Source organism: Mastomys coucha, unplaced genomic scaffold, assembly GCF_008632895.1.
Source record: "Mastomys coucha isolate ucsf_1 unplaced genomic scaffold, UCSF_Mcou_1 pScaffold16, whole genome shotgun sequence".
NCBI classification, from domain to species: Eukaryota; Metazoa; Chordata; class Mammalia; order Rodentia; family Muridae; genus Mastomys; species Mastomys coucha.
Genome location: NW_022196898.1, coordinates 12,492,334 through 12,505,036, shown reverse-complemented (window position 1 = coordinate 12,505,036; position 12,703 = coordinate 12,492,334). Strand labels below are relative to the sequence as shown.

Here is a 12,703-nt window from a genome sequence, read left to right as displayed (position 1 = left end):
TTTGACTTCACAGCGAGAACTCACCAGCAACTCATGTATACTCAAAGTCATAAAAGTGATAAGATTACCAAGCAAGCGCAGGTGAGTAAAGATGGTCAAGGGCTGAGCCTAGGTAAGTTCTCTATGATCAAAAAGTGGGAGGGCCCCTCAGAGAGGATCCTGAAGCCCAGCTGGGCTAGCTATACCTCTACCAGGCTTATCTAGGACCCTCAAACACTCATGCATAATGTATCCTGTCTACCTCAGATCCCTCCATCCTTCATCCTGCTTTGTCAACTTCACCCAGCCAATCAGAATGTTCTCTCCATCTCTTCAGTGAACAGGACACCTTCTCTTCACTGAGCACATTTCTCAGACAATACTCTTCCACATGGGATCTCACAGTACGATAACGTCTCCCTCATACCTTGACCAGAGTGGAAATTTCATATTTCCTTATGAGAACGCTTGGCATTTGATGTCTGCTCTATGGTATTGACAAAGACATAAAAGCGAGTTATTCTTGCTCCTTCCCACTGCTCAGCCCAGGGACTTGTAGAGTAGACCATGATACATATCTGATACGCAAAGCTGTCTTCTATCAGTGTCTTGCACTCTTTTTTTTTTTTTTTTTTTTTTTAACTCAGTGAAATAACATCCTCTTTCTCAGGATTTCAGGGGCTGGTTTTAGACAGAGGCATCTCCTTTTGTACTCACACTATCTAAATTAAATGACCTATGCTCACCTCTGCCCGATTTCTGGGAACACCCGACTGTGGCCTACTTCCTACTTCCCTAAGAGATACCCACATGTACAAACATTCACTACCCTACTTTTCCTTCAGAAGAATCTATAATGTGAATATTGGCATATCTACCACTCAGACCATAATCAGACAAATCAGCTTCAAACAGAATAATTTAGTTCTGTATTTCTCTGCATTTGTTCGCATGATGGACTGTAAAGTTCAATGTGACTACAATCTAGACAAACAAACAAACAAAAAGCCATTTTTCTTGGTCATAGACACATGAAGTATTCCACCAGGATCTCCTGATCCAAGGTAAAATTTTAAATGTGTTATTACACTTATGTATGTATATGTGTGCATGAATGTGCACATGCTCATGGTGCTTATATAATGGGGCATGTGTAAAGGTCAGTTTTCTCCTTCTACTATGTAGGTGCCAGGAGTCAAATCCATGTTGTCAGGCCTTGACCCACTCATTGAGCCATCTCTTTGGCAGAAGAAAACCTTTTAAAGGTGATTGTGGATGACATTCAAATGGTACACAATATATAAAAAGGTACAGTAAAAATAGTCCTCAAATTTGAAGGATACTAAAAAATAGCAACAACAACAGAAACCAAACCAACAACAAAAAACTGAAACTGAAAAAAAAAAAAAACCCCAAGTAAATATATACAGTAAATGTAAAGAAAAAAATAAAATGGCTGTACTACCAGAAGCAATACAAAGTCAATGCAATTCTCATCAAAATTCCAATGATATCCTTCACATAAATAAATAAAAAAAAAAAAAAAAAAAAAAAAAAAAAAAAAACTTTGCTAAACTTCACATGTACACACAAAAGATCCCAACAGGCAAGCAATCTTGGGTTAAAAAAATAATAATAATGCTGGCAATATCACAAGAGCTGATTTCAAGTTATATTACAAAGCTATAGCAACAAAACAGTATGGCACTGACATAAGAAGACACAAGGAGCATAGTGTGGTGTGGTGCAGTGCAGTGCAGTGTGTGTGGTGCAATGGGACGACCCAGAGATGAACCTGTATAACTACAACCACCTGACTTCTGATGAAGGCTCTGAGCACATGCTGCTGGGGAAACACAAAGAATGACCCTAGACCTCTGTCTGTCATCCTGCACAGCTCAAATGAATCAACTCAAAATGGATCAAAGACCTGAAAATTGTTAGAGGAAAACACTTCAGAGTATAGGCATAGGCATAGACTTTCTGAAAAGAACTCCGATAACTTCAAAATAATGATAAAAACTGATGGAATTCCATAAAATCCAAAAGCTTCTATACATCAAAGGAAACAGCTGAATGAATGACAGATTATAAAATAGAAGAAAATCTTTGTCAGCATATATCTAATAGACTACTACTTAGAATATATAAAGAATTCAAAAAATCTAATTATCAAAATAAAATCTAGCAACCCAATCAATAAATGAGCTAATGCAATGACCAGACAGTTCTCAAAAGATGCAGAGCAAAGGTCAATAAACATAGGAAAGCACATTCTACACCCTTACCCACCAAGGAATACAAAACTGAAATTACAATGAGAAGACAACTGCTGAGTTCAGAGGAAAGGGAACACAGTTAACAAGAATGTCAGTTAGACTGCTGCTATGGAAACCAGTATGAAGCCCTATATGAACCTGAAAATATGACCCCGCTAAACCCTAAGTCAATAAGCGAGAGAAGCTGTCACGTTTATGTTTATTGTGGCACTATTCACAATGGATAAGTAATGAAATCAGTCTATGTTTTCATCAAGAGTAGGATGGATAAAAACACTGTATACACATAAAAATGTAAAAAGTTACACATATACAACATATACAACGGCGTTTTATTCAGCCATAAAGACTAATGAAATTATATCATTTACAAGAAAACAGATGCAGCTTGAGACTATTGTGTCAAGAAAAGTAAGTTAGACTCAGGAAGACAAATATTGTGTCTGTTCATTTCTGAACCCTAGATTGTATATAGACACATAAAACCATTTATATATCACAATATATACATATATGATATACTAGAAGGAAGACTGGGAGAAGGAAGAAAGTAATATAAGCAAGATAAAAGAGAAGTTATGGGGGGAAATAAAGCCAAGTACATGAAATACTGCAAAGAAAACATCTTTATGAAATCCAGCTCTATATACAATGAGTACATGCCAGTAAAAAGAACAGGTCAAAGTAATTTATATGAATCCTACAGCTTAATGTAACAATTACAACACTGTCAGTCATGTGTAGATCTCAAACGTTTCTAAGCACATCACTCAGAAAGGGCAAATGTTACTTTATACACTAATTATTTATGTGAGTATATATCACCTATTTTTCTTAAGTATGTATGTAGATTTTTAAAAAGTGCTATCAAACTTAGAAAAACATATCTGTGGGAAAGGAAAGAAAACTGTGGTTAGATAATATTGAAAAAGACTTCAGTTTTATTTGAACATTTGGATTCTTTTCAGCTTGAGAACCATATTACAAATTTTATGTAAGTTAAAGTTAATTTTCAAAAATGCTAAGAGAATACTTCAATACAATCACAGTGAAATGCTAAGACTATGCCTAAAGTCCTACTGCCTAACATGAACATATGCACTGGCACCCAAGATGACTATATAATTACAAGGGGTATGATATGCCAAAAGTGAAGTATGACTATATTTGAAACATAAAAGAGGACAGGCAAGAGTTCAGGAGGTTATGGGTCTTGCTGACATAAGTTTGATCCCTGGGACCTGAGATTAGCAACTCCCAAAGTTGTACTCTGACCCCCACTGTGCACCAGGGTATGCATAGGTATGGGCTCATGAGTGTGGGCACTGGACAAATGAGTATAATGGAAAATGAAGTTCAAAGTTGGGCAGTGGGGGTGCACACATTTAATCCCAGCACTTGAGAGGCAGAGGCAGGCAACTCTCTGTGCCAGCCTGGTCTGGAGTGAGTTCCAGGACAGCCAGGACTACACAGAGAAACCCTGACATGGAAGAGGAGAAGAAAAAAGAAGAAGAGGAGGAGGAGGAGGAGGAGGGTAATTTCAAAAGATACAACAGACAGCATTAATTACCATCTAAGGTAAAAAAAGTAACCTTATCAGATTGCTGTCTTACAAAGCTATTAATGAAAAGTTATTGGACTTCAGATGTTACTATTTTAAGCAACAAGTGTGGGCAAGTAATAAATTTAAAGACAAAAATGGAAGTTTTATTTGGCTTTTAAATGTATTAAGCATTTCTGCAAAAAGGAATATCATTTTTTTACATTTATTCATCTCTAGTTTTAAACAAAAACAGATTCTTCTGAAATATATAAGGTCTAAATGCCAAAAGCATAAATCCCATCAGATTATAGTCCTAGAACTCAAAAGATATGTCTTATCTTTAAGCCAACAAAATTATTCTTGTGAACACCTTGGTTTCTCCCTTTCTCATTTCTGCAAGTTCCAAAAAGCCTCCTAAAGCTGCACATGCCCAGAAGCAGAGAGTATGAGGTCCTACATCACACCGTTAGCTACTAAAAACACAGCCAATGTACTCTGATGAAAATATAAAAACCAGTCCCTGACTCGAGAGTTTGGACCCTGTAAGCACACAGAAGAAACATCTGAACTGACGCCTGAGGCCTGATAGAGCCACTTGCCAGGAAGTGCCGGAAACTCCATGAGAAGATGACTGCATCAGGTGTGGAAAGCAGGGCGGCACTATCCAGCTTCTGCTTCTAGAGTCTGCACACCCTTCTCAAAGGTACCTGGCATTCAAGGTAACAAAACTTATACAAACACCCCCCCTCTGCCATGGGGTCAGGGTGAGGCTGGCAAGTGTTCCACTGGTGCTGTCACTGAATGTAACTGAATAAACACTGGTTTCGCAGTCGCTTTCAAAGTGTCCCCAGCATGTGCCTGGGGAGAGGGCTAACGCTGAAAAGCAAAAGTCCTTGCAGAAGGGTAGGATACTCCTGTGATCCCAGGAATGACAAAACTTTGAAGGAAAGCAGAGCTCACTTTCCAGCCAGGATTCAACTGGCAGGGCACCGGGCACTGAGCGTAACAAGTACCTAGTGTTCTACCCCTGACTAATACAATCAATATTTTCCTTTAAACCCACAGTTTTCCCAGAGACCCAAGAATTGCTGGCTCGGGTTCATGCCGCCGATTTTGGTGACTCACTGAGCCATTCACCTGTGTGCAGCAGGTTCCCTGACTCTGGGCATCATTCCAGATAATCAACCATCTCTTGAAGCTGAAACAACTTCACAAGCTCAAAACTTAAAGTCCCATCCACATTTAAGCAACTAAATCCTGGGTACTAAGATTCCTGAAGGGAAGAACAGACGTGACAACCAACAGTCAAGTGAACTAGCACGGAGTCTGTCCCATCCTAGGAGATGAGAGACTGTAGCTGCATTCTGGATTACAACAGAACATGCCACTTCTCCAGGGAGGGCTAGTGGACTGAGACATCACTGATAAACGCACATACCACCAGTTCATCTGAAATCTGCGCAGTCTCAATCTTCATTCCACTGAGGAACCAGTTCACACCTCTCTTACACAGGTCTGTCTGCCTCTCGTTTAGCACTAAATGACTTTAAGGCCGCAGTTAAATCCATCCCATCCTTTTAAATGAGGACCACTTGCCACCTGAGCACTTTCCTACTTGGCATTATCCAATGAAATCAAAGGCGTCCATCATATGAATAAAAACACTCAGATAAATTACACTACAGAGTGAAGGCTTAAAGAGCTTATATAACAGCCATAAATTACTGCAAATTGCTGCACATCAAAAGAGACTTTGACATACCGCATGCTTCTTACGGTCAACAGATAAGAAAGTTGCATCAGAGTGAAAGGCAGGCAGGTGTTTTCAACAGAGATAAGAGATTTTTAGAAAATAAACATTCAACAGTGGCCAAGGCGAATATGCACTCACACAGAGCCCTTTTAAGTAAAAAGTTAAAGTAGGCCAAACTGAGACCTAATGACTGCTAGAAAACTGCTTGTCTTACTCTCTCTTACGGGGATCAAAGCCACACACGAGGAAGATGTTGCATAAACGAGACCCATGCCAGGTGAAGGCTACTCCACTAATTTAACCCATTAAAAGTAAGCACGGCAAGATGATACCAAAACAAGGCTCAATTAACAGAAGTCTTCTGAGAACCGCCTTCAACACTGCTTCCGCTCTCTAGGAAAGCATCAGGATGTGAGGGCAGACAGATGAGGCGTGACCAGGACCACCTACCCTGACAGTGTCACTTCCCCATGAAGCCTCCTCTACTTGTGGTGCTGACTGCAACCTGTGCATTTATGAAGAGACAGCTTCGAGTAGCTGCCTTCTGGTATTAAAGTATCACCTCTTCGAAGCTCCAGAGCCAGCTTCATCTTTGTTCTCCACAGCATTGCAATCTTGGATAAGCATGCTGTAGGCACTTGTAATCCCAGCATTCCAAAGTCTAAGATCAGATAAACTGAGGACAGCCTGGGCTAAACACAGAGACTATATTTTAACAAGTATTTTAGAAAAGAAAAACTTTATGGAAAGTTCAAAGACCCTCCGAATAGTGATTCCCTGGGGAGGCAGAATGCAGGACCGTTGAGCTGGACCGCATCAAAACAAACAAAAACAAAACAGAAGCTGAAGAATATAGCTTACTATGTTAACCTTGATGCCCTGGTTCCTTATAGCTGGTGGGAACATAGATATGTATTACCTTTACAAACATCGGCTTGTGTGTGGGGGGGGTGTGGGTGTGTGTGTGGGTGTGTGTGGGTGTGTCTTTTACCTTTTCTATATGGTAATAGCACTTTATAATATGTTAAAGTTAAAAGAAAATACAAAAGATGCAAAGAAAACGAAGACTCATACCTAAGCAGCTATATAGGTCGCAAAAGTCTGATCAGGGAGCAAGCAGCCAAGCAAGACAATAAATACACGTGAGACCCCCAGGAACACTCTAGTAAGATAACGTATGCAATGTAAGTTAAAGGCATACCACATTGTCTCCTGGCCAAGTGAAAATGTGAACTCATAGAAAACTGTGCGAAAGGATGAATGGTTCTATTTAACTGCATCTGTGTTTGTTCCTCTCACTAAAAGCCAGACACCAGAAGGTCATGCATATGGCAGCCTCATGAAGCCAAGCTGGATCAAACCGTGACACAGAAGTCCACATTTCTGCCGAGAGTTTGAAACCAACCCCAGGACTTAAGCTTGGAGTCCGATGTCATTGAAGGAAAATTCAAAACCAGGTCTTATCTCCCAGGTCCTCTATGAAATGAACTGAATTTGCTTCTACATCCAGGTATCTGTTTTGATACATTCATACCATCAGACTGTTTATGATGGAGTATAAGGCTATTAATACATCAACTTTCTGGAGACATTTTAGCATCTAGCTCCATTCAAAAATAAAGAAAGAAATCCTAAGACTTTCATAGAAGCTGCACACTGTTAGTGGAGAGGCCAAGGCAGAGAACATACAGATATTTGGGTGGCTTCACATAACATTTTCCTAAAACTTCAATTCTGCTAATGATCGTCAAAGTCTGGATTTCTGTTTGGAGGGCCTGGCAACAATGAGCTAAGGAGTAGTTGTTCAATTTACGAAAGACCTGCCAATCATAGCCCTCACTTCTCCCTGTCACCCACACCCATCAGTGTCACTGACTGCCCTGTTGCTATTAGCATTGTAATGTGGGGCATAATTCCATAGGCATCACAGCTTGAAAATACCAGAAAGGAAGAGATTTGTTAGAGAACAAGATTGGGAGATGCAGCTAGCCAGGTGGGGTGACACACACCTTTAATCCCAGCACTGGAGAGGCAGAGGCAGGTGGACAAAGGATAACCTGGTTTACACAGCAAATGCCAATGTTACATAGACTACGTATGAAGAAAATACACCATATATATACACATATGTATATATTAATGTATTAATATATTAGGAGATGGTAGGGAGATGGTGAGAAGAGACTTGATTCTAGACTTTGAAATTACATACAGGTCAGAGAAGGAGACATACCGGAAGTTCTCCCCCTGCCTTTAGCACAGAGTTTCCAGGATTCTGGATACTTAGCACCAACATATACAACTGTTTCCTATGCTGATGGCTTTCCAAAGCCCATGAGAATCATGACTGAACAACGCTTAGCACAGCTTAGGAGGGAGCTGCCTCTGCTCCAGTAGTGCCTGAGACTCTCAGAGCTGCACTAATGCTCTAACTTATTTTGATCCTTTTTTTTTTTTTGGTTTTCCCACCCATTCTTAGCCACTGGAACTCCTTTCAACTTGCTAACAGATCAGGAAGTCAGACATGCAATGCCTAAACTCCATCTACACAGCAAAGCAACACGTGGGATTCTATAAGCCTGGAAGAAAACTGACTACAGCTAAAAACCAAATGTTTGATCCAGAAAAATGAAATTATACATTATTACAAAAACATTAGAACCACATATACAGAAGATACACAGAAAAAGGATACTTATTAACTAACATCAAGGAAATATCAATATGACTATATGAAATAAAATGTGTAAGAAATAACTGCAATTGACTCGCTCATTGTATATAAACACACAAATATACATATATACCCATGCAACACATTTATATGCATATATATATATCTGTATATATGTAGCCAATTATGAAAGAATTTGGGATATATTATCACTACACTCACACTGTATACAAAAGAAAAAGGAAGATACTGAGAACTTACTGCGTCCACAGTACACCAGTCTCAAAGCATGTTATGTCACTTTATTGAACCTGCTTTTCCTGATCAGAACTGTCAAGTTCCATGGTCTTACTAGTGTTTGCAGAGTTTCCAGAAACATTTTACAATCTGAGAGCCTTTGTGTCTTAGAATTACAGGATCACTGGGAGAAAAACTCAAGTCCACATTCATGCATGGTTTCCACAAATTGGCCTTTTCCTCCCGCAGACAGAAAAGAAGAACGCAGACACTCACCGCAGAGAGCTGGCTCCACGTGGAGCGCAGGGGCTTGTGGCAAATCACAATTCTCTCCTCTGCCTTCTGTTCCTCATCAGAGTCGATATCAAGGGCCTTTTCTTTGTAGTTTTGATACAGGACTGCATTTTCTTCAAGAAAGCAAGTCAGATAGGTCACAAATTGCCCCCCAATAGCTTTGCTACTTGCTCTAAAAACAACAACAAAAACTCTCTATGTTTATACAATGTTGAGTGCTGGTTTAATTAATATCTGAAAAGAAGAGACAAATATATTTTGTCATCAAAGGATTTATGATATTTCTTTTTTTTTTTTTTTTTTTTTTTTTTTTTTTTTTTTTTTTTTTTTTTTTTTTTTTGGTTTTTTTGAGACATGGCCTCTCTGTGTCGCTTTGGCTGTCCTGTAGACCAGGCTGGCCTCGAACTCAGAAATCCGCCTCCTCTGCCTCCCAAGTGCTGTGATTAAAGGTGTGTGCCACCACTGCCCGGCACAAAGTTTCTTTTACTTTTTTTTTTTTTTAGTATTTTATTCTTTTTTTTAATTAGATATTTCTTAATTTACATTTCAAATGTTATCCCCTTTCCTGGTTTCCCCTCTAAAAAACGCCCTATTCCCTTCCCCCTCCCCCTCCTCACCAACCCACCCACTCCTGCTTCCCTGTCCTGGCATTCTCCTACACTGGGGCATTGAGCCTTCACAGCACCAAGGGCCTCTCCTCCCCACAAGGCCATCCTCTTCTGCATATGCAGCTGGGGCTGGAGTCATGGGTCCCTCCATGTGTACTCTTTGGTTGGTGGTTTAGTCCCTGGGAGCTCTGGGGGTATTGGTTGGATCATACTGTTGTTTCTCCTAGGGGCTGCAAACCCTTCAGCTCCTTGGGTCCTTTTTCTAACTCCTCCATTGGGGACCCCATAAACCAAACTTTCAATGTCTTTGTCTAGTACTCATGAAAGATGGTCAGCCTCAGTCCATTGTAATTTAGGCTGAAGTACATCCATATGTTTGGTTTTCTTCAGTCTATCAGTGTTCTTTCACTTACCTATTTAGCAGATATTTACTGTACATCATAATGTCTTATTTTCTAACATTAAAAGGAAAAAGATACTTCTTATCCCCTCATGAACCAATAAGTCAGTAAGAAAATGAATTTCATACTCATGCATTTATTCATCCAACTGACATTTAGGAAATATCTACTCAATGCCAGCAACTGCCAAGCAACTGGAAAGACAATAGACAAAAAAGATGAGAAATCTCAATGTCCATGAAGCTGACATAAAATCAAAGAGAACTGAAATAAACAACCAACTTTCATACTATTGCAAATATGACTATGTTGTCATGGAGGAAAACAAATGACGGGAAGGGGTAGGAACTGCTGGGAAGAAAGTAAGTTCATTTTAGTAGAGTGATTTACAAAGGCTTCACAGAAGTGGCATTTAAGGCAAAACATAAGAGGTAAGAAGGCAAGCCATCTGTACATCTAGGGAAAGAAGTGTGTGTGTGTGAGTGTGTGTGAATGTGTGTGAGTGTGTATGTTTGTGTGAGTGTGTATGTGTGTGAGTGTGTGTGTATGTATGTGTGTGAGTATGTGTCTCTGTGTGTGTGTGAGTATATGTGAGAGTGTGTGTGTGTAAGTGTGTGTGAATGTGTGAGTGTGTGTGTGTGAGTGTGTGTGTGAGTGTGTATGAGTGTATGTGTGTATGTGTATGTGTCTGAGTGTGTGTGTGTGTGTGTGTGTGTGTTTTATACCAGTAGGTAACAGCCCTGTCTGAGAAGACAGAAGGCAACTTCTAGTGTCAGTCTTTACTTTCCTCCTTGTTTGAGACAGGCTCTCTTGTTCCCAGCTGCATACACACCAGCTCACCATAGGAACACTTGGGTTCCACATAAGCTCTATCACATCTGGCTTTATGGGGGTTTAGGTAATACAAACGCAGAACCCCATGTTTGTGTTCCAAGCACTTTATCTGCTGAGTCATCTGCCCAGACCAGGAAAGAATATTTCATGAGCGTGAAAGAGAAGTCGAAATGCCTTGGGGCAGGAGTCTACCTAGTGTGTATGCACAAGAAGCAGCAAAGCCACTGTGGTAGGAGGACTAGAAGACCAAACTCATAGAAGATAAGGCAGGAGAGTGAGTACAAGGCAGATCATGTCAGGTCCTTAAAGGGACCCTGGTAAAAGAGAAGTAGTGTTTGTATAGGCACTCTAACAGAACCGCCAGAGTATGAGACAGCCTAGAGGAAGGAGAGACCAATGAGGAAAATCCAAGCTCTGAATGTAGAGAAACAACAGAGCTCAAGGAAAAGGCAGATGGGCAAACTCGGGAAACAAGAGTAAATAAGCCTTAGAAGAACTAAGGAAAGTCTTGGTGGTTGTATGGCAGGTGTGTGCACTGGTTAAACAATGTAAAATATGCTTACAGAAATGAGCCACACAGTCCAAATCTAAATAACCCTTGTTAAACAACTGGATTTTCTCCTGAGTTCAAAAGGATTCGGTTTCTTTTACACTTTAGTCATTGTATTTTATCCTCAATGCAAGGGAATCCACCAGAACTGGAGTTACTTCAGCGGGCTAGTCAAACACCTAGCTACCCAGGGGACTAATTAGGATGCCAAAGGAGTAGTCAATGTAAGGTAAAAGAGACCTGAGCTTCCCTACTTAGCTTGGACTGTCAACAGACTGGATGTGGGAGTAGAGAGAAGTAGGGTAAGCTTTCAAAACCCTCCAACTGTACAGACAGAAAGCAGGAGATGGGAACATCAGAAGCAATTATGGCACAGGTGAGGAAGATTCTGAGTTTGGTGTAGGACTTGGCTTGTGAAGAAATGCTTTCCTGCCTCAGCTTCTCTTGGCAAGCACACATAGCTCTGTGTGTACTGTGTCTACGGTAGCATTATAATGTATGCATGACCTTACCATTCTGTGATTATTCTACACATGAATATAAGTAAGTCAAACTCAGTTTCTAGGAAGTTTTAAAGTATTTTCTGGGGGAGGCACACAGCACATGTATAAATAACACCACTGACACTGTTTCCCAGTCATTCTTACAAAGAATGGGCTCTCATTTGTCGCACATGGGATAGGGCTTAAGGATGCACAGATCTTGCATCCCTGTCACTCAGCTGATGATTAGAAACACTCAGAATCTGGCACCACAAGTTCTCACAACACTGTTTTTAAAGGTGTACTCTTGTAGGCCATTAACAGTTAAGAATCCTGAATTCTTCACTTACATATACGTAAAAATGGATGTCTCCACCATCGTGCGTAAGAATAGACAAGATACTCAGAAACAGCTCTTGACACAAGGAGATAACACACAACTATTCTGACTTTAAAACACTCAAAATGTTCAAGGCATAGACAAAATCAAGTTGAAGTTCCAAGATGCAAAAAAGACCACCTGCTGAAACAATGGTTCTCAACCAGTGGGTCAGGTCCCCTTTGGGAGTGAAGGGTCTTTCACAGGGGTTGCATATCAGATATCCTGTACACCAGATATTTATAGTATGATTCATAGCAGTTGCGAGATCACAACTACAAAGTAGCAATGGAATAATTTTATGGTTGGGGGTCACCACAACATAAGGATCTGTGCTAAAGGGCAGCATTAGACAGGTTGAGAACCACTGCTTTGAAGGAAATATAAATCTGAAGGTTGTTAACTTCACATTAATACAATGGTTCATGAAACAGCAAAAGCATAAGATCTATGTCCCTAAGCTTGTGTTGCCACAGGTGTCCAGAGGGACGAGTTACTAAAACTCTCAGAGCTTTTGATTTCCCCAGTTATAGAATCACGGAGATGAATTTATCCCAACTAGTCAAAATAACACATTTGGGTTTCTTCTCCAAATAGCAATTACTTTCTATAATTCTATAATTAGTACAATGACTTGATAAATTACTCATTTGTAATTATGGAGGAACTTTTTTTTTTTTTTTTTTTTTT

At 40.0% G+C, this 12,703-nt stretch overlaps 1 protein-coding gene across 1 annotated transcript in view; it reads right to left on the bottom strand.

Moving 5' to 3' along the window:
- Arhgef26 (Rho guanine nucleotide exchange factor 26) overlaps positions 1–12,703 on the bottom strand; it is a 116,130-nt gene that overhangs the window by 99,811 nt on the left and 3,616 nt on the right. The window contains exon 3 of the mRNA XM_031373976.1: positions 8,742–8,872. Within this exon, the coding sequence (XP_031229836.1) occupies positions 8,742–8,872 (131 nt within the window). The remainder of the gene's footprint in view (positions 1–8,741; positions 8,873–12,703) is intronic.